Source organism: Orbicella faveolata, unplaced genomic scaffold, assembly GCF_042242905.1.
Source record: "Orbicella faveolata isolate gen_17 unplaced genomic scaffold, um_ofav_v1 contig_36, whole genome shotgun sequence".
NCBI classification, from domain to species: Eukaryota; Metazoa; Cnidaria; class Anthozoa; order Scleractinia; family Merulinidae; genus Orbicella; species Orbicella faveolata.
In genome coordinates, this window is record NW_028301565.1 from 11,225,904 (window position 1) to 11,248,654 (window position 22,751).

At 37.9% G+C, this 22,751-nt stretch overlaps 2 protein-coding genes across 4 annotated transcripts; one reads left to right on the forward strand and one right to left on the reverse strand.

Annotated features, from left to right (window-relative positions):
- Positions 1-1,028: 1,028 nt before the first annotated feature.
- On the reverse strand, positions 1,029-2,966 carry LOC110056789 (small ribosomal subunit protein uS2m-like). The gene is made up of 4 exons (XM_020763332.2): positions 2,885-2,966; positions 2,646-2,810; positions 2,074-2,285; positions 1,029-1,707 (listed from the first exon to the last, which is right to left on the reverse strand). The coding sequence occupies exons 1-4, from the start codon at positions 2,934-2,936 to the stop codon at positions 1,207-1,209; spliced, it is 930 nt and encodes a 309-aa protein (XP_020618991.2). The 5' UTR covers positions 2,937-2,966; the 3' UTR covers positions 1,029-1,206.
- A 40-nt stretch (positions 2,967-3,006) lies between these two features.
- On the forward strand, positions 3,007-22,670 carry LOC110056784 (rab GTPase-activating protein 1-like). 3 transcript variants are annotated; one of them, XM_020763323.2, is made up of 23 exons: positions 3,007-3,317; positions 3,397-4,774; positions 5,590-5,640; positions 6,901-6,915; positions 7,396-7,622; positions 8,110-8,176; positions 8,650-8,752; positions 9,455-9,624; positions 10,420-10,561; positions 11,316-11,467; positions 13,961-14,059; positions 14,593-14,706; positions 15,132-15,206; positions 15,319-15,444; positions 15,887-16,030; positions 16,489-16,530; positions 16,724-16,852; positions 17,686-17,778; positions 18,477-18,587; positions 18,826-18,930; positions 19,426-19,509; positions 19,578-19,649; positions 21,033-22,670. In XM_020763323.2, the coding sequence occupies exons 2-23, from the start codon at positions 3,821-3,823 to the stop codon at positions 21,318-21,320; spliced, it is 3,363 nt and encodes a 1,120-aa protein (XP_020618982.2). In that variant the 5' UTR covers positions 3,007-3,317; positions 3,397-3,820; the 3' UTR covers positions 21,321-22,670. The 3 variants fall into 3 exon arrangements, with proteins under 3 accessions (XP_020618982.2, XP_020618983.2, XP_020618984.2); XM_020763324.2 differs by having other exon boundaries at positions 3,400-4,774; XM_020763325.2 differs by lacking the exon at positions 6,901-6,915.
- The last annotated feature ends 81 nt before the right edge of the window (positions 22,671-22,751 follow it).

The following is a 22,751-nucleotide window of genomic DNA, read 5'->3' on the forward strand; positions in this document are numbered from 1 at the left end:
TACTGTCATGTGTTAGCTATAGCTTGTCCAAGGTTTTTTGTCGGATGGGGAACAGTGCAATGACGGTTCTCCTAAATAACTGAACACCTGCAACGGGCTGTGTCAGAGAAGGTTTTAAGAAATCCTCCTTATCACTGTTAAAATGTTTTGTGCTCCTTCTGGTGTCAGTTCTAACGAATTAATCCTATCACAAAGCAGTATCTGATATTTAATCTTAATTCTTCTTTGACATTGATCAGACTCTGTCCCAAGCATAAATGTCAAATTCAGCAGCAAATACTGATATCTGGGAGGACTGGGAGTGACCTGAAGGGTCAAGAGTGACATCAAGTAAAAGAGGGGTTCCTTACATTGGAAGGAAATAGAGCCACTTGGCTTCTTACTCACTTGGCTGAGAGAAGCACTTTTGAAGATATCGAATAGTGAAAATTCTTGTGTTGGGAAGTGATGGAGTTGACCATCATAACTTTTAGAGAGTGATACATAGGGCGAATGTGTGTTTAAGTTGTGTAGTATTTGCACTTGGTCGAAATACGATAGTAACCATGGTTTTTCCTTGCCACTTAATGTTGCTACTGACAAGGGAGATTTGGTGCTCATGGTTAGTGTTGGACTCTCCTGAAGAAGTGCTGTGGGTTTGACGTGTGAGGTGGAGGCCTGGGACTAGTCAGGCAATGACCTCAAAACAAGAATGTTAGTGAACATATTTTTCAAATGAAACAAATAGACACAAAAAACATTTAGTGAAATATACCATGAATTAGACTCTTGTGTAGTTCCAATTTTTGATTCAAAATTGTAAAAAAATACATATTAGTTACAGAGACCTTACATTCTTGTTTTGACAGCCGATTTGACATCATAGTTTGACTAGTCCCAGGTCCCAACCTCCTGTAGATTCTGACCCAATGAAATTTGAAATTTCATGTTTCCAAATGGCTAAAGAATGGTGAAGAAAAACAGCCATTTTTGGTTTCAATTTCCATACCATGATCTCAAGTAGATTCCATCAAGTAAATAACAAAATATCTGTCATGTACCTTTAAGGTACTGCAACATGATAACCCTTTTATTACACAACATTGAAAGTTTCTATGCGTTGGACAAACCTTTATATAGCAATAAAATAACTGTACTTGATTCTTACAAAAGTAACTACACTGTCTTTGCAGTTGGTTCATTTCATTTCAGAAGAAGCAACACGCATCAGAGATTTGATTCAGTCTCCTCGTCCTGGTTTTCAATTTCTTCTTGCAACTGTATTTCACCCAATTCCTCATTACCTTCCTCCTTGGCTTTCCTCACTTCTTTTGCCTTTAACACTACTTTCTTAAACAAGTCACAGTAGAATTCAACAGCAGATGGTGAGTCATCATTTCCAGGGATTGGATACATAATTAGGTTAGGATTACAGTCACTATCCACTACACCAATAGTTGGAATATTTGCCATTGCCGCTTCTGTCACTGGCTGTGTTTTTGTTCCAAGTGATGGCAAATGCAAAAATACAATCAGATCAACGAGTTTGGTTGTTCCCAGTAACATGTAAGAATTTGTCAAAGTTCCTGCTCGCCATTTCCTAGTGATGAAGTACTCTCCACAGTCTCTTGCAGTTCGCTGTGTCAATTCCTCAAACTGTGGATGTGTTGAAACAAATAAGATTATTCCTCCTCTGTAAGCAATGTGTGCAAGGACGTTCAAAGCCAGCTGAAAATAAATGAGAAGTTAATAGATAAATGACTGCCCAATCCAAATAAGTTACTTACTCATATTTCTGTTTTAAATTCCATGCCTTGAAGATTAAAGCTTATCAGAGTGTCAGGGTGTGTTCCTTTGGGATGATCTACATCAGGATCAGTGATCTAAGATCACTCAGATCATGGAGCATCAAAGGAACCAATGAATCCACTCTAAGTGCAAAATGTTTTAATAACAACAACCCCAAACCATACTGCCACCCTTCCCCCCTACCCCACACCACACATTCTCAAACAAAATATTAACCCACCAAAAAAGGTTGATTATTCCAGATGATAAACAACTCATCAATTCAATTGTTAACAATATACATACCCTCAAATGCACTGCCGTCTGGTTGAGATCAATGATATGATGATGTTCTCTTATGCCATAGAGGTAAGGCTTCATTAGTGGATCCCAACAGCCTTCAAAATGGCCAAGATGTACATTGGCATTGAATAGATCTCTCAATGTGAAGAGTTTGTGTACTTCAAAGAAATCTGGATGCTCCAGAATTTTCTCCACTCTAGGAACGTCAAAAGCATCTGCATGAAAAGGAAGATGTGTTAGGTTCAACCTGCCTACCGTATATACGTACGACTACAAAAAATTACATTTTATTTTTCAAGTAGAAATTGACTACAGAGATGCAAAATTAAATGCTTGAATTGAGCCATCAATCAAACAATTAGTCATTTAGTCGGTCACTCAGTCAGTAAAATAATCAGTCTGTCAATCAGTCAATCAATCAATCAATCAATCGATCGATCGATCAATCAATCAATCAATCGATCGATCGATCAGCCAGGCAGGCAGTCACCTTAATTAGTTTACAATATTAATGCTTCTTAAAATGAATATTTTACCAAATAATATATCCTTTCGGCATGTAGAAACTATCTTACCACCATCACTTGGTTTAACTACATCACTTTCTTCAACAGGAGGACGGTTTTCTGACGGAAACTGATTATTATCCGACAACTGACTGCAAAGGGCAGAACTATGAATAGAACAAGCTTGTCTCAATCTTGTCACTGGCGCCAAAAGAGTTGAGATGATTGGGTTTACTGGAGGGAAAATAGAAGAACGTTTTTTAAGCACTTTAGGAACTCCATCTGTTTGGAAAACGAATGCGCCATACCTCTAACCGATGAGAAATTCCAAACTGCTCTCATCCCATGTGGCGCCGCCATATTGAAACCCAGAAACCTACTTCATGTAACGAAATTGAAGTATGCCAAGAAATCCCAGCGAGCTGTGCAGGTGGCGAGAGGAAACTTGGCTTATTTTGATCGATATCGTCAAAATTCACATTATATTAGTTGTGCATGTGGGTTGAAGGAAGTGATTTTGTCCATTTGAAGATAGCGTTGTGGCATGCAAATGTAGTAATGTAAAAGGCGCACCCAATAAGCCATTATTGAAAGGTAAATAAGTTGGTATCCTCCCTTGTTTGACGTCACGTTTGATCAGGCTCCTCGCATTGAAGAAGAGAAGCTTTTAGTTTATAAAGCTCATGTGTGGACGACCAAAGGTGTTCTTTTTGTCCGTCGCCAACTTCAGAAAGGACGAAGGTGAGAACTTATGGTTTGTATTTTTTATGGGTATCTGTGTTTCCCTTTCCCTTTCTGATACGATCGTTTTACATTTCAGAAGAACATTTCCAAGCAAGGAAGGACAAAGAGGATTTCTGGTTGTCAGACCGGCGAGAACGGCTACCATCATTTGACAGTTTTCACTGTAAACGCCGTCTGTGATGGTCGCAGACTCGTCCTTGAATAATCTTCGCTAGTGAACTTGCGGCATCTCGAATTCTGTTGATAATTTTATCGTCAACTTTGGAGGCATTTGACGAGTTCGACTTCGAAGGTGACCTTCATTTGAAAGCGGTTTCGTTTGAGGTGTATAAAATATTAACTACTATTGGTGCCAGAGTGCAGATCAACCTAACCTTGTAGCAAGAGAAGATCATTATTTTGCTCAGAGAAATAAGCACTTTTTCCGAGACATTGCTTTATCTGAAAAATACTAACCCAGCTGAAGTCAAACATCTTTGCCCAAACAGTCAGAGTCATTTATGGCAGATCAGAAAGTAGGGACAAGTGTACAAGATGTAAAAGAAGAAAGCAATTCCAGCAGCCCTGAACAACCTCGGAGTCCAGGCGCAAAGTCAACAAACAGTGATCATGAGTACATCATGCTGGCTGTGCCTGATATCGAATCTGATTCTGGGTCAGCTCTGTCAGGCTCTTCTGTGGATAAGAGCAAATCTCAGGGGAGTAGTGTGAGTAGTTTTGCTGATGTCATAACTCCTGACATGGAGGCTACCTTGGAGAAGGGTCCAACAGAGGAAGAGGTACAACACTTGGTGGAAGATGCAAAAAGAGATATTTCACACTTCTCTGCTTCACAAGAAGAGGTGTTTCCCAGTCAGGATAAAGGAAAGGATCTTCAGGAAGGTAGTCAAATACCAAGTGAAAACCATGATCATGTTGTAAATGCACTTGCTGTGGATGGTGATTCACAAACAGAAGATGACAATTCCAGGGGGGAACTGGTAAGACAGCGATCTGCATCAGATGGTGAGGCCAACACAGGTCAGACTGAAAATGTTGCTGATTTCACTAGTGAAGAAGCAGTGCAAGCTAGATCAAGCACTCATCCAGGACACTCCGATGATGAAAGTGATGATAATGCCATTTTATTTGATGGGATCACTTATTTAGGATCCTCGACTGTGAATGCACCTGTCAGTGAAATTGAATTGAAAAGAACAATGTCTATCCTGCGAGAACAGACGGAGGTCACTATTGATGTTTTGCTATATGTTGGTTCAACGTCAGAGAGCATGATCAGACTTAAGGAACCTGGAACGCAGGCTGACATTGCAACTTATCGCATACAGAGGATTTTGTTTTGTGGTCGTGGTGATGCTGAAGGGAAAGAAAGGGACTGTTTTGCCTTCAATACTGTCCATGGAGACTCAGATATCTTCCACTGCCATGTATTCAAGTGTGAAGATCCTGAAAAGGTAAAGGGTCTCTACATTGTAAGCTCTAAAGAGGTGTCTGTAATAATACAAATTCAGTTAAAACAGATCTTTAAACTCCTTCATATGGTTTCAATTTTTATTTAGGTACAGTATATATATGTTTGTTTCTTGGGTATGCCATTGTGAAGTGGCAAGGCAAGATTCAAAAATGGTGGATGATTTCACTCTGCTCACTCTACAAAACTTGAGATCTGGGCAGAAAAAGCTGTACCGATCTGAGATCGTAGTAAGAAGATTCCATTTAAGGCTACTCCTACCCATAAAAGAAGCAAGCTTTGGCTTGGTTGCTTCAGTGTCATAAAATATTACCATTCGCTGTTCTCAATAACATTGTTTCATTATTGTGATAACTTCAGGAACTCACTGAAAAATGTTTTTTTCTGCAGATCTTTAATGAACTGTTTTTAGTAACTGTGTTTCAGTGGTGTTTCTTCTTTTGAAGAAATCCTTGGTGTTTGTGTTACTTTGTAAAATGAATTCAAGGCAAGTGACTGTACATGTAGATATGTGAATAAGCGATTTCAGTGGTTGGAATTGCATGATAAATTCACATATCTACAGTCACTTATCTTGAGCCAAAACATGTCATTAAGTATGGTCTGTGAGTTACTTGTTAAGTTTTAAAGCACTGTAGTTTTTATGCCCACAAATTTATTGGTTTTTACTGTCAACTAATAATGTCATATACTTTATTTACCCTTGGATTGTAGAGTAGCTTTAACAGCTAATGTCTCAACTGTTACCCTAGAATGTAAAAATTTAATTTGCTTAGTTATTTACTTTTAATTGTTTAGGCTGGAAAGATCTTGAAGACATTTGCTTTATCCTTTAGAAGACACAGGAAGGTAAGTTTAGTTTTATGCTTTCAAAATGAATTACATACTTCATTGTTAGACAATAATGTACAATGTAGAAGTGATAAATAGTAGTTCCAAATGTCCAGTGTTACAGAATGCAGAGTGTGTTGTCAAAATTTGATGCAAGGTACAAAGAGTAGAGATTAGTTTCAAATTGAACTGTCGGTAAGGGAAAACGTTGTGGTTTAAATTGATCTTGGTGTGACACATTTGATATGAGTATGCATACATGAAGCATTACCCTTCTCTCCCATGGGTCACATCAGGCCATTAATCAGCCCATTAGTCAGCCTGGTGATGCTATAGAAATACTCAATCTCATAATCTGATCACATGGAGTTTTTTTATAAATTATACTGTCTGTTTATACATGTATGTCTCGTTTTATTCTTACATGTATAATAATTATAAGATGCAAAAATGGATCCATAATTTCAAACTTAAGGCAAGTTTAAACCCCTGCATACATGTATACATGTATGTACATACATACTTGAACTTAGTGATTTGTGCGGGTAACCTGTTGGTATGCTGGAGGTTCGACTACCATCCCAGTCAGATTGAGCAACACCACATAGAATCACCGGACCTTAACACATCAATATTAAATCAATATTAACTGTTTTGAAAAGTATCCCTGATTAATGCATTTAAGTACCTCTTCGTAATTTCTAGTCATTTTCTTTTCTTGTCTTCTCTTTTAAATTGCATTCGGTATTAAAATTATCAAACTAAACAAGGAAAGAAACAAAGTGAGAAAAAAAGGAATAGGGAAATGTTTATTAGAATATTATGTAATAATATTGATCAATGTATTTAAAAGTTCCTGTTAATAAATAGCTATCTTGACAGGAACTTCTATTTGCATTAAAATGTTGATTCTTTAGAATTGATAAGAATATAAACCTATACCTAATTATTTTGAGTCTAAAAGCCTGTTTAAAACACAATAGAAAATTAATGTGCAATTAGGACACCTGGCAGAATAAAATCATGAAATTAAAGAAGTTTGCAATGATTTAAATAATGCTGAGCTTACATTCATGGAAACTGTCAACATTAGTTCCTATCCACAGCACTCTGTGCCTTTTTGGTAAATATTTTCTAGCGGAGCTAATTAGAAGAGAGGATAAATGAAATGTAATTTTACAATAAGTGGCTCAAATAAGTTACCATTAACTGCTTTTTCTGCTGCTGTTCTTAGAAATTTTTTTTCTATTCTCTTTCCAACATGCTTTCTCTCTGGAGGACAAATATTCCCTAGTGAGTGTTTGCTTAATAAATGAAAAGTCAGCTAATTTTTTGCAGTTATTCTTTGTTGAATTAGCCTAGAACATTTGTTTCTTTTCTTGTTGACCTAATTAATTGAAACTGCGTACCTGACGGCTAAAACTTAATTAGGCTAGCAAGAACATGCAGCTTATGAAACAAATATAATAAGGGAAGGTTTTTGCTGCCACCTTAAAAACAGAGTGCCCCTGGAGACACCTTATTATAAACTGAAACATAAATTTCCATGTTCTCTTGTTGTAAAGTGTTAAAAGTGTAAAATGTACTTTTAATAATAATTATTAAGATGATGATGATAATAGTAAAAATAATAATAAAAATAAAAATAATAATGATAATAATAATATAATAATAATAATAATAATTACATTTGTTGCGTTAAAATTACATGGTTTTGTACCTGCCATATTCCTTCACTAATGAAATCTTTTGTTTTGTTTTTTTCTACTGAAGAGGAAACAGCAGTTACAGCAGGTGTCTGTTGACAATCCTACAATGGTCACTGGTATCAGCAACCTTGTCTTCAAATTTGATGTGACTCTGGACATTCTTGAGGAAGACCACAAAGGATTTTCCTCTGCTGCTAGGGACAAAAACTGTTTTAAACTTCGCCAAGACTTGAGAAAGAAAGTTTTAATAACGGTGCAACAGTTGACAAACAAGCATCTTATTGTGGAAAGGTTGGCAATTATTGTTTTCATCATAACAACAACAACAACAGTATTTCTAAGACTGTCACCTCTTGTATTTTTTTTAGTAGTTGTTTTCTTTTTTTGGGATTCTTTGAGGTTAAAGTTGATTATAAATTAATGTTTCGGCTAGTTTAACTGGCCTTCCTTAGGAAGTAAGAAAATGAAAGTCAATATAGCTGACTGAAAAGTGCACGCATATGGTCTGCAACACTGACTTTTATTTTGAATTATTATTTGCTCATTTTAATCTTGAAAGAATCTGTAAGTAGAGAGAGTGGAAAATAAGCTCTGAAAAACCCCTCTGTTCTATGAAATAGCAAATCGCAACAAGAAAAACAGACTTGATGTTAATTTCTGCACATGTTATGAAGTGTCTACTGGGAATTGTTATTCTCTTATTCTAGGAGGAATTCCAGCTAACCAATTTTAAGTTGTTTCAAACTTTTATTATCTCATTATAATTTTCCTTTTTCAGGTGTTTTGGACTCTTGATCTGTCCTGGCAAGAATGTTCGGTATTCTGACATGCATCTATTGAGTGAGGCAAGCTAAAATTAATTGTTTTTACAATCAAAAATGAAAATGAAGCATCTTAGTGATGGTTAGCTTGCTTGTCCTTTGGGAAGATATTCTCTGGCCACGAACTTGAACAGAAGTAAGCTGAAGTTGCCTTTGTCAAGATATAATACTCTCACCTGGACAGTCATTCAAGATATACTGCACACATTTACAATTTAGTTATTCTAGCACTTGTTATCATACCATTTACCGAGATCATGGATTGCTTGATTACTGATTATTTGACCCCTGTCATGTTCTCATTGCAAGGTGTCAAAATTTGGGTTCAAAATGAGACCATCTGTGGGGCCATATGGTCTAAACAAACACAAACAAAATAAAAAAGATAAGCATTGCAAATTAGGAAAAAAGCAAATGAAACTTATGGTATAATTTCAAATATGAGAAGTAACAAACTTATCATTGCTAAGTAAAATATCATTTTGAATTTCCTTCAGGTGTCGATGGAAGTTGCAGATGGTGGCAAAACTTATTACATAAGTGGGTTATGGGATCCAGCTGTACGTGACTTGTTAGTTTTAAACACAGAAACTCCAAAAGGTAGATGTCAGTCAAACGTCTATTAATATATAAAAAAACCCTTTGACTCTCAGATGTGATCAACATCCCAGTTCCTGTAACATTAATGGTCATTAATACCATGATATTGTACATCAACAACAAGGCAGGTGAGGAAAATTAAGAAAATTTTCAATTTCACAGGAAACTCGTCTTCAGGCTGAAAACTTGTTTGATATGAATCCGGTGAAGGACAGGTTTCCCATTGCAAATTTATCTTTCTAATTTCCGTCCAAATGGATGGGAAAATAGTACAGAATGAAAACTCATCTTAGAGGGAAAACCATCTTAATTTCATATTGGATGTGAAAATGGCAACAAGCATTTTTTTTGCTTGCCCTCAAGGAGAAGACTGAAACTAGAACGACTGCATGGCTGATGTAGCACTGCTGTATCTGCTAAGTTCCTCAAATAAAATTTTGGTGCTTTACCACAACTATTTCATCTTCTTAAATACTCCATGTTGTTTTGAGCCTCTTGCTTTCTTGCTGTTGCCAGGAATGTTAGAGAAAACATCATATAAGCCATACTTGTCGATCATTACCCAGTCTGATAATTGCCCCAGACTCCTCTGCCTGATTGCGGACTTTACCTTACATTATCCATCACAATCTCTACAAGCAATAAAAAAACAACTTTATTATGGTTATTGTGGTGTTTTTTTTTCTTTTTTTTTTTTTGCAGATTCAAGAATATTTGTGACAATAGCTGTGGACTTAGTCGTCACTGGAGTAACAGAGCCAGTTAGGTTCATTGTGGAGACAAAAGCTAAAATTTTCCCCAGTGGAGAAAAGTTTTTCTGGAGTCCCAGTAAACCAAAATTCCATGAAACATTTATCATGGAACTGAAAGAGGTTAGGACCGAATTTCCCTGGATAACCTAGAAGTGCTTCTTAGGGCTATAGATAGCTAGGTCTTTACTGAACTGCAAATCATAAAGGACAGATTGAAATAAATTAGTTAAAAGCAAATATCAATTTTTTAACGAAAAAAGGAAATGAGACAGGCTGTAATGAAATGAAAGTATTCCAAAGAAGGAAAATATTCTGGTGCCTTTCAAATATTTAAAATAAGAGGGTTATACTTATAGATTGGTAGATAGTGGACAAATTTTCAAGAACTCGTAATCTGTTCAAACCTGCCATTCTGTCACTTTTTAACGGTAGGCTCATACCTATTTGGCTTGCTCTCCGTATTGCATTTGTAAACTGTTGCACTGAATGGGTTTACTAGTAAGATATTATTTTTATCATTGTCTCTAAGTTAAGCATAAAGTGAAGCCTTGGAGCTGATGGCTCATAGCTGCCGGAGCTTATCCCGGTTTTTGTAGCATGAAGTGGCTAGGAGTATTTCTACTCCCCTTGAACGGGATGCTAGTCCATCGCAGGTCACTCCCCTGCAATTTGTTAGGTTTCCCCAACAATTCACCCTTACCCATTTATACTCCTGGGTGGAGAGAGGCACTGTGAGAGTTAAGTGTCTTGCCCAAGAACACAACACCGTGTTCCTGGCGAGGGCTCGAACCTGGACTGCTCGCTGCGGAGATGAGTGCACTAACCATGAGGCCACCGCACCTCCCACTAAGTTAAGCATACTTAGGTGTTCATGTTTGGTTTTGTTTTGTTTGATAGGACATTGTTTCATTGCAGGTTATTGACACTGAGACAGGACTGAAAAGCTGTGAAGTGAAGAGCATCAAAACTGAACTCAGTATAGAAGCTTCTAAGAATATGGCTAAGAGGCAACCCAACCTGACAAGACAGCTGTCTGGAGGGAACAAGACTTCTGATGGTGAGTTTACATGTATTAACACAGACTGATGTTGTCATAATGAAAGATATCTAACAGTTACCTTGTTTTGTTAAAGGAAAATTGATTTAGTATCATCTGAAAGCTTTACATTAACCTCTGGCAGGGGATGTCTCTCTTATATGCAAACTGCATTGTCTCTGACCTGTTGTTACTCAGTTACAGTGAATGTTTTTAATACACCTCACAGATCTTTCTTGTTCTAGATCACTAGTATGAAATTGTTGTTTCTGCTTCAAGTCGTAGATGCTGTGAAATTAACAAATAGATTCCATGTTGCTGACTTGCTGTACATCTAGTCAGTATTAGATCACACATGACTTCAAAACGTAGTAAGAACAAGAGAGTGGTCCATGAGCTGTTAGGCAAGCCTGTCACTTCCATGATCTATTACTCAACAGATGCACAGCAGCATGGAATCTATCTGTTTTATTTAATTAAGAACCAAAAAAAATGTTTATGATGTCATCTGTAGGTCTTCCCTCCAATAGATCATAAGTATGAACCAATCAAAATGCATGAATAAATTGGCTTATGATGTAATATAAGAATGGAAAAGAGTGCATGTCTGTTTTTTTCTTGCTCTGCAAAAAAAACTGGAGCCTGCTTTGTAGCTTCTGAGGCCAGTGTAGTATATAGGGCAAGGGCACATCTGAGTGATAGACTTTTTCAGACATAAGTTGCTGCTCCTGAGGGTGTCAACTTAACTAAGGCTCTGTTGTACTTCCATGTACAGATGATGATGAAGATGATGAACCACTGCTATCTGGATCAGGTGATGTGCAGAAAGAGTGCACAGAGGAGGAGCTAGGAAGCTGGGCAGAACTGTTAAATAAATGGAAGGATGTCACTCTTAGGCCAAGACAACTCCCTGGACTCGTAAGAAAGGTGGGGCTGTTTTTGAGAGTGAAATCAGTTAGAAAAACATGGGTGATATTATATTAGTCTAGTATCCTTTTCCAAGCCATTTTGGGTCATCAGGAAATGCTTTTTTCACTTATTACTATTAAAATCAGGTTAAAGTGTGTAACACTGCATGATAGTGTAAATAACAACACCTGCAAAGATGACTAGTAGATCTTTATCTTTAGTAGATCTTAGTAGATCTTTAGTAAAGATTTTTAGTAGATCTTTTATAAAAAATAACTGAGGAGGTCGTATCTGGTTTTGTGAATCACCTGTGTTCAAAGTCCTGTACACTTGATCCAATTCCATCTTCAGTGTTCAAAGGGTGCCATCATTATCTGCTTCCAATGATCACTCGTATAGTTAACTTGTCTCTTACAAGTGGCCAAGTACCTGATAGATTCAAGGTTGCCATGTTGAAGCCGTTGTTGAAAAAGAGTGGAGCTGATTATGAACTATTTTCTAACTTTCGTCCTGTCTTGAATTTATATTTTCTATCCAAAGTTACGGAGAAAGCAGTTGCAACACAATTAATGGACCACCTTAATGATAATGAAGGCTTATTAGAATAATTTCAGTCGGCATATAAATCTCATCACAGTACAGAGACTGCGCTTGTGAGAGTTCAAAATGATATTTTGAAGGCTATTGACAATAACAGATCGGTTATATTACTATTGCTCGATTTATCGGCTGCGTTTGATACTGTCGATCATTCGATTTTGTTATTTAGACTACAGAATCGCTTTGGTATTAGGAACACTGCTCTTAATTGGTTTCATTCATACCTTCACTCACGCGAACAGTTTGTTTCTGTTAATGGAATTGAATCGTCAAAAAAGAATTTATCCTACGGGGTACCACAGGGTTCTGTACTGGGACCCTTGTTGTATTCCCTTTATACAAGTCTGCTGGGTGACATAGCCAGAAAGCACAGCATACCGTTTCATCTCTATGCAGATGACACACAGTTGTACTTGTTGTTTACGTCCAACTGTCCTAATCATCTATCAAGCTCAAAGATGGCAGTAGAATTATGTGTTAAGGACATTGGGGACTGGATGCTGTGCAACAAACTTAAGTTAAATCGGGATAAGACTGAACTTTTGGTTATTAGTTCTAAATATCGTCCACGACCACCCCTCGACTATATACGAGTTGGTGATGAAGTAATCAAGTCTAGTAAACAGGCCAGGAATTTAGGAGTTGCATTGGATCAATGTTTGGATTTCAAAGAACACGTTAAAATAACCTGCAAGAGTGCATTTTTCCGCATTCGTAGTATAGCTAAAATTAGGCGATACCTATCTCAGAGTACTACTGAGACTATTGTTCACGCTTACATAACATCGTGTTTGGACTATTGTAACGCCCTACTGTACGGTCTCCCAAAGTATCTGATTAATAGACTTCAGCTTGTACAGAACTCAGCAGCTCGCCTTGTTACCTTGACTAGAAGGCAGGAACACATCACACCAATACTAAGGAGCTTACATTGGTTGCCAGTTCATTTTAGGATTATTTTCAAAATATTGTTGTTAACTTACAAAGCTCTGAATGGACTGACCCCTGATTACATTAGAGACCTACTGCGATTTAACATTTCTGGTCAGACACTAAGATCTTCAAACAACAGGTTGCTTGATGAGCCTAGAGCAAATCTTAAAACGTATGGTGAAAGGGCTTTTTCCGTGGCGGCACCAAGGCTCTGGAATAAACTACCCCTCCAGATCAGACTTTCATCATCAGAGGCAGTTTTTAAGGCTAATCTTAAGACTTATCTTTTTAAGCGTGCATTTGATTTGTAGTTTTTACTTTTTATTTGTAGCCTAATTGTATTATATAGCGTATTTAATTCTTAGGATTTTAACTTTTAGGATTTAGGATTTTAGGTTTTTAAAGAATTAGGATTTTAATTTTAAAGTATTGTAAAGCGCCATGGACAATTAGTGGAAAATGGCGCTATATAAATGTATATTTATTTATTTATTTATTTTATTTTTTATTGATTCATTTTAGCGCCTGCTGAAATTTATTTTAAAAAAAGTCAAATGTGCTTGCTTCATACAACACTTTGTTGCCATTTTGGCTGACTGACTTTATTTAAACATCTGGGTCTAAAACGTGGTTTACGATACTACTTGTATATAAAAAATTTAAATATGAAAATAAGGTGAGATATATTCAGAAACTGATCATACATGTAGCAACACCACAGTTAAAGTAGTTTAAAATTGTAGAACATACAGCAAAAAATAGTTAAAATATTTCAGTTAGTTAAAATATTATACTCAGAAGCTGAGAAAATTTTGAGTTGCAAAAATTGCAGTAATCTGCTACCCTCTAGCGCATTTGGTCATGGGAACTCAACGCTCTCTGCCAGATTCTGAATTAACATAAGACGCTTTTGAAGTGAATGTCTTGCAGTACACCCAGGTGATCCTACATTCTGTTTTCTCTTGGTATAAATTTCAGGGCATACCTGGTCCTCTCCGAGGACAAGTCTGGCAGATGATGGCTGGTCTGAAAGAAAATGATGAACTTCTTGAGGGCTACAAGCATTTCATTAAGAAGGTAAATCAGTACGCTAGATGAAGTTTGGATTGACTGACCGACTGACCAACTGACTGACTGACCGCCCGCCCGACTGCCCACCCACCCGACTGACCGACCTGCCAACCGACTGACTCACTGACTCACTGACTGACTCACTGACTCACTGACTGACTCAATGACTGACTCACTGACTGACTGACTGATTGATTGAATGATTGATTGATTGATTGATTGATTAGTGGATGGATTAATTGGTTGGCAGGACACTTGACTCTCACAGTGCCTCTCTCCACCCAGGTGTATAAATGGGTATTGGCAAACTTAATGCTGGGGGTAACCCTGTGATGGACTAGTATCCCATCCAGGGGGGAGTAGAAATACTCCTAGTCGCTTCATGCTACAGAAACCGGATAAGCTCCAGCCTGATGGGCCACTTGGCTCGTATGCAGACTACCTTAATTAGTTGATTAATAAATTTGTTCAATATTAAATTTTTTTGCAGACCTCTTGTATGTTCATTTGATTTCATATTATTTTTTTGTTGTTGTCAGGAATCTCCAACAGAACAAGTGATCATGTGGGACATTCACCGTACCTTCCCAGCTCATGACTATTTTAAGAGCACCGGAGGGGAGGGTCAGGAGATGTTGTATAAGATCAGCAAAGTAAGCCTTGAATTTACATTTTTCCACTCATTAAAATAATTGTAAAAATGTTGTACAAATAAACTATCTGTCAAGCTCGTCAGTAGTTCAGTACACAGTTTATTAAATTTCAGTAATTTTATGAAGCATAATTTTGTAGCCAGTAAGGCATATTTGGTAGCACCAAGCCGGCAAAACGTTCATGTACAAGACTGAGTAGTTGCTTCATCACAAAGCAAGCCCTAGATTCTTTAAAATGCTGTTCATTTACCAACGGCCGTCTTTTTTAAAGGGAGCATTCATTTTCCCTATAGTTTTTCACAATCTGTGCCCTTTGGGCATAATTTAATATGTTATCAGTACATATAGGTAACCAACCAGAGCACATTTTTGCTCATACCCATGGCACACGTATATGATAATTCTTCTTATTTTTTTCTTGTCAGGCTTATTCTGTTTATGATGAAGAAGTGGGCTACTGCCAAGGGCTGTCATTCCTATCAGCTGTGCTGCTCTTACATGTAAATTTCTTTTCACTTCCTATTGGCTCTATTCTATAATAATTATTTCTTTCATATAAGTATTTATCTGCTGCACTGTATTACTAAAACTGATCAAATATTACATTTGTAGCTTCCAGAGGAGCAAGCCTTTGCATTGCTTGTGAAGATAATGAGTGACTATGGGCTGAGAGAGATTTTTAAGCAAGATTTTGAACAGCTGCACCTGAAGTTTTTCCAACTGGATCGAATGATTGAGGTGAGTGCTCTCTGAGAAGTAATTTAGCTCTCAATACCCCCATTGGGGGGGGGGGGGGTCATAGTTTTTTTTTCTTTGCAATACACAGTTTTGCACTGGTTGTAAGTAGGTAAGGCATGACAAATCATGAGTTTGAACCTGTTAGACTTCGTGTTGTGTTGATTGGCAAGGCCCAGGCACACATAATCTTGCAGTTCTTCTTTCCATTGTGATGCCGGCTGATGTATGACTGGATGTGGCAACTGGGGTCAACTGGTGCAATAGGTGCAACCTGTGAAGACGCTGGGATATTACTGCAAAGGACATCAGTCAACATTCACAATAAACTGGAAAACCTGGGACTTGGCTCGTGGCTTCTTCTGGTTATGTGGCTATTTTGTCATCAGGGTGCCTCATTTACTACGGACATAAACGCGAGGTAACCATATTTGGTTTGTTGCAGGATTCGATGCCAGACCTCCACAGCCATTTTCAGTACAATGATATCCAGACCCACATGTATGCCTCGCAGTGGTTCTTGACGCTGTTTACAGCCAAGTTTCCTTTACCAATGGTCTACCGTATTATGGATCTCTTCCTCTGTTATGTAAGTCAATCGGTTGTTTACAATAATAAACAAAGAGGACGTTAGGTAGTCACAAGAAATTGCACCAAAGTTACCCCTTTTACTGATCAGGTTTGAACAAGTACTTTTTACATTTGTCAGTCAGAATTTTGTTTCCAAAAACAATTAAATCCGCAGTTTTTGGATAATAGTTTTTCGGAAAATGTTCATTCGAATTTCGGGACTAGCATCCCATCCAGGCGAGGGTAGAATTACTCCTAGTCGCTTCATGCTACTTCAATCGGAGGTAAGCGTAGGCCTGATGGGCCACCTGGCTCGTATGCAGAATTTATCCGGGAGGGTTTTCCGCCGTAAACAGCCAGTTACTCTCCCTACGCTAAACATGCAATAAGGCGCAAAGTTACGATCATGAATGTAGCCTGTTTTGTGGTATTTCATTTTTATTCAGCCTGTTGCTCTTCATGATTTTTTTCTTCTAGGGTATGGGTGTCATTTTTCAAGTTGCCTTGGGCCTCTTGAAGGTAAAACATCATGCTGTTTAATTTTCTTGCACTGTTCTCGATTACCTGAGTTTTCGTCGCAAATTTGATCTTCGTTCAAGTAACATTATGTATTACCTATTTCTTACAAGGCTGGATTGTTTCATGTAGTTAGTAATAGAACGTAAATTTACTATCATTTCATTGGCTGAAATTTTGTTTTCATTTCCCACAGGCATCTCGTAGAGAGCTCATCCAAATGGATTTTGAAGATATTCTGAAGTATTTCAGAGTATCCATGCCAAAAAAGTACTTAGATGAAGAAGAATATAAAAAGCTTATTAACTCCGCTCTTAGCTTTAGGGTACGTGATTTCTTCTTTATCTTAGTAAACCTTTTGAAATTATCTATTCACCCAGTTGGCATGAAATCCTTTCTCTCTGTTGACAGTTAATAAATATGTAGGATAAATGATTTGTTTCAGGTTTCAGGCAAATTATAATAACATTAGATGTTAAGTTTTTAAAGGGGGTTGATTGGTCACCTATGTTACCGAGCACGCCTTGCCCACAAGTAGTTTCAATCCACACAGAATCGGTCATGAACATACACCTTTTCTTGAGGCGTTGCACGATATCGCAAGAGAACACTTGGCTGGGACACTTGAGATTAGCTGGGGTGACTGTGGTGTATGTTTACATTACTTGCAAAAAAATTTCGGACGATTTTAATTTCGGACAGAAAAGTGTCCGAAAATAAAACCGTCCGAAATTTTTAAGCGTCCAAAATATTTACAGTACAGTATAAAATTTTTAAGGAGCTCCAAAGCTCTCAGTTTCCTTTATGAGGCGACCTCTAGTTGAGACACGGCTTAAGATACGTAACAGCTAGATAGAATTTGTGTTATTTTCTCCTTGGTATATCTCTAAAACCTTGAGGTTGCAGTGAAACTGTCATTTTCACAGATCAGTCTAATTCATGTTTTGTTGGTGAAAATTTGCTTAAGCTATGTTTCAGCAAAGTGTCCTAATTTTGTCCGAAATGAGATTAAAAGTGTCTGAAAATTAAACGTCTGAAATAAAATCTCCGAAATTTTAACGTCCGAAAGTTTTGGGAAATAATGTATGTCACTTGAGATTAGCTGGGGTGACTGTGGTGACTGTGCAAGACATTAATGCCATCTGGTCTAAATTTCAGGTGACCAACAGAAAAATGAAGAAATACGAAAAGGAGTATTTGTTGAAGAAAGACCAAGAGGCACAGCTTGAAGATCCGGTAGAAAGACTCCAGGTAAATTGCACAGTGTTAAATTTCTTCAGTTACGTTGAATAGGTAACTGGTTTGAGCTGTTATGTGTGCGTTACGCGTTTCCTCGATGTTTGTAGTTGTTCTCTTTGGGTTCTAGATAGCTTGAGCTCATGTGATTGTTGTTTATTGTTCCGTGATGGTCACATGGCTCATTTCGTATTCTAAGTGCGAGATTCGTCGAATCGGCGAGAGAGTTAGTAGTGCCTGTATGAATTCCTCGGCTTTCCTTCATTTTTCTCAAACTCATTAATAATTTATCAAGTTTAAACAAAGGAGATCATGACCGTGACGGTGTTTGGATATGTGATCTTAATTAACATAGAATTTTACAATTGTAATTCTCCGTTTTCTCCTTAGTTTTAGTTTCGATTGAGAAGACATATCAAACACTCAAGACAGTGTTTGACCACATTTCCAAACACCTCGAAGTTCGTCAAAAATACTCTCTTCTCGGTGTTTGGAAATGTGGTCAAACACGGTCTATCGTGTTTGGTATATTACCTTAAGTGTCTTATGTGAGAACTAGACAATACCTAGACCAGGAGTAAGGGTGATACAATTTCTTAGTTTTATCTAGTTTTATAAAGATTTATTCACATGTTTTCGCCATTGTGTTTCTCGTTAATATTGTTTGCATTCAAAGCACCTTACTCATTATTTTTCTGTTTTTTTCTCACCAGCGAGAGAACAAGAGGCTGTTTGAAGCCAACATGAGACTTGAACAGGAAAATGATAATCTAGCTCACGAACTGGTGACTACTAAAGTGGAATTACACAGCAAGCTTGCAGAGGTATGTTTGAGTGGCTTCATATACTGTGAAATGTGTACTTGAATGTGTTCGCGAGTGCAGTTTTCTGATTGGTTAGTAAAGATCGGAAGCTCTTCGGATATCTACGAAGGTTTACGAAACTGGAAATTGTTCGTGCGACTGATAATTTTATTTTTCGACTCGGCGAAGAATATGAATTTTGAGGCCGTCACGCCTTCATTTTGGGATTCACTGCGTTGCTTGTGGTTTTGTTTGTTAGGCAGAGGAGAAGGTGGAAGAATTGTCCAAGGCTCTTAGCAGTACTACTGTGTCACTGGCTGAAGCAGAGGACCAGCGAGAAAAGTTCAAGGAAGAGGGAGTTCAGGTACCCTAACAAGCAAACAAACAAACAAAAACAAGTAAACAAGTAAAATCGAACGTCGCTACCGCAAATTTAAGGCAAATGGGATTAGTGAATGAACAATTATTGGACGAGGCTGAGCAAAACATCGTGATTTGTCAGTGGTGAGTAGATCAATTATTTGCCGAAGCCGAAAGCTTCGGCAAATAATTAATCTATGAGACACTGATAAATCACGATATTTTGCGATAACCGAGTTCAATGATTGTTGTATAATTCGATCGCTAAGTTTGTTTTCACATTTAAATCACCCTCTGACAGCTCTAGGAAGCGATCTGCCATTTTTCAATCGAGATCGTGGTTTCAATCACGCATAAGCAGAATATTATTTGCAGCAAAGCGCGTTCAGACGTAATAGGCATGAGCAGACCATTATTTGTAGGTAGATATTTGCTGTGGTGGACCTTAGGCCAATGGGAAAAAAATCCATCTAATGATAATTCCACTTATTTTCTGCAGGTGAAAGAAATGTGGCGGCAGAACATTGAAGTGGCAGAAGAAGAGAGGAAGCGGCACACCGCCATCATCGAGGAATACAAAAAGGTAGCAGTAACATGGCCTTTGATCGAGTTTTGTATATGTAGTCACTGACTGACTGCTTTGTGTTGTAGATCTGCTCTCGAGTGGACGAAAGAAGTGAGAAGTTAAAAGAAGATTTACAGAGGGAGCTTCTGGAAGTCAAGGTACTCTACCTTGAATTCTCTTAGACGCTCTGCATGGAAGGTGTTACGTTCGTTTAGCGAGCAAACTCTAAATGATCTCTACAGCAGGAATAATTGACACAAGTAACCCTTGCCTCTCTTTCGTGCTTTCTTCGTTGAAGCCTCGCTCTCGTTCCCATTGCCAAAGTTTCACTCATGTCAATAGCTGTTATTACAGTTGAACCTGCGGTCCAATATTCTTTTGTTTAAAAAGGCATACAAACGAGGCGAAAAGGTCAATACAAAGCAGAATTGACCCTTTCGCCTCGTTTGTGTGTCAAACTCATTACGACCGATACAGTCTCGCAAGTGACTTTAGCGGTCACTCGGAACGACCACTGACCGTGTGATTAATAAGACAAATATCCTTTGAATTGCTATTCGACCACCCCTCCCTCCCCCACCCCCACTATCATCGGATGAGATGAAGTTCTATCGTTTGTCTTTAAAACGGTTGTCAATTTTTTTCGAAATAGTAGCTTTAAAGTGGCTTATTCCCGACATAGTCAATCGAACCCAATCGAACTGTATTTCAATCGAACTCAATCGAACTAAATCGAACTCAATTCATGGATTGAGTTCGATTGACTTCGGCAATCGAACCAAATCGAACTCACACAAATATATTGGACAATCGAACTTTTGATTTTTGAACTTAAGATTTTTTGTAAAACTGGTGTTGAAAATCAATAACAAGTTTTTCGAGGCTCGAGTTTCTTCAGTATAACAAGTGTTTTTCGTGTTTTTGAGACCATATAACATAATCCTTGTTCAAGCGGATATATTCACCGGACACAATCGAACGCAATCCATTGGATCGGCAATCGAACCAAATTGAACTCACATAAAAATAATTGGACAATCGAACTTAATCGAATTTTTGATTTCTGAACTCTTGATTTTTTGTAAAACTGATGTTGAAAATCAATAACAAGTTTTTGGAGGCTCGAGTTACTTCAGTATAACACGTGTTTTTCGTGTTTTCGAGACCATATAACATAAACCTTATTTTGTTCAAGCGGATTTACTCACCGAACACAATCAAACGCAATTCATTGGATTGTGTTCGATTGAGTTCGGTTGACGAACCCAATCGGACACAATCTTATGGATTGAGTTCGATTCGGTTGGATTTGTGCGATCGAGTTCGATTAGTTCGGAAATCGAACTCACACGAAGTTCGGTTTTTGATTTGGTTCGATTGCCGAACTCAGTCGAACTCAATCCACGGATTAAGTTCGAATGGGCTCGTTTGAGTTCGATTTCCGGACGTTCGATTAACTATGCCGGGCTTATTCCGTTTGAACAGATGCCAGTCACCCTTTTGAACCGAGACGAATAGCCACTCACCATTTTCTTTTTCAGAGACGCGTAGGATCGTGCGAAAACTGCGCTGCTCTCTTCTCAGAGGAAGGTTACGTGTCGCTAGATGGAGACCAGACTGCTACCTTCAAGACAAGTGTCAAGGTGGTGGACTCCGAGCAGCGTCTCAGAGAACTGGAACTAGAGCTGGCGCAGACCAAGCTTTCCCTGGTGGAATCCGAGTGTCGTTCCCAGGACTTGGAGCACAGGCTCGCGGCCATTGAAGCCGCGGCTGGTGAAAGTAAATCATGGTTCAAGAGAATTAGTTTAGTCAAGGATGCTGGGAAGTGATTAAGTTTTGCGAGTTGTTCATAGTCTTGTCACCTAAAACAGTCGGGCAAACAATTGCCAGTTGATGAAGAATTACAGTCTTTGCGACTGGACTGGGGTTTTAGCTTTCGTCTCCAAATTGGAAAGCAAGTGGTCGAACCACTAGCTCGTGCTAGTTTTTGAATCCATAATAAAAATCGAAAGCTTAATGAGTACTTCAACGAAGATTTTAATTTCAAAACTGCACTTGTTTCCCCGACTGAAAATAAATGAGATGTCTGATAAGTCCTAGTCATCTAAGTTTTCGTTGAACTGCTATTACTTGTTATCCTGGCCCTCTATGTTCATTTCCGATAGTGTAACTGATCTGTTTTTAGAGAATTGTAGCTATTGAAATGTTCGTTTGTTTTTGTGAAAGGTCTCGAGTGTAATAATTATCTGCTGTTGAGGAAGGTGTTATCCAGTTAGGCATACAAGCTGTTTGGGGATCTCCCAGCAGGATTCAAACCGGCCAGCCTGTTGTCAATTGGAAACCTTTTTGTTAAGTTTCTTGGGAAACAGAATTAACTGTTTCCCTTAGGACCCGTCATTAAGTGTTTATTGTCAGATTCAATCGGAAAAGAAAACAAGAGCAGGGAATATTGAAAAACAAAGTCTTATCCTAGTATTATTATTTTATCTCGTCTTGACCAAATCATTATCGGGCAGTAAAGGATTGCATCTGGATCGGGTTTATTTGAATTATCAAGCAATGTGATAAACTTGTTTCCAGGGTCTTTTTAATCCGCTGGTTCTCAATGTAGGAGATACTCTGGGAACGAGGTTTGAAGTAGAAGCGACTCTGTTTTCGTCCTAGACGACATATTTGCGTGGCTGAAAAATGGGCGAAAAAACACGTAACTCTGACAGGGTGTAACTTAGAAGGGCGAATTTTCATTTCGCAAGCTTCAAAGATCAGTTGTAAGAATTAGTTCAGTCGCAGTTCTTAATGGTAGCCTAAATGGTGACTATTGATAAAATTATCTTTGGATTTGCTTGAGCTTGGAGCTAAGAGCTCACTTTTGTGTTTGATTTTTTAATTCTATTCGAAAATGAATTGTTTTTTTCAGAGGCGGGTACTTGTACATTTGGTTGTCACATGTTTTGTAAATACAGCATGGCAGACAAAGGACACTGACCTTTGTTGATATATTTGTTGAGTTCAGACTGCTGTTGTTTTTTTTTTTCTGTTTTATTTGCGACTTCCTTTGGAAACTAACATATTTGTTAGCACAAATTAAACTGGAAATACCCTCGATATTATGTAAAATAATTAAGGATAATATGAAAGGGGTTTAATCGGGCATAATAAACAAAGTTCTCTGTTCAGAAGTGTTACACTTATTTTTGTGGTCTACGAAAATAGCCCAAAATGTTTAAGTTTGAAGAGAGTTCCTTCCGAAATCAGTCTTC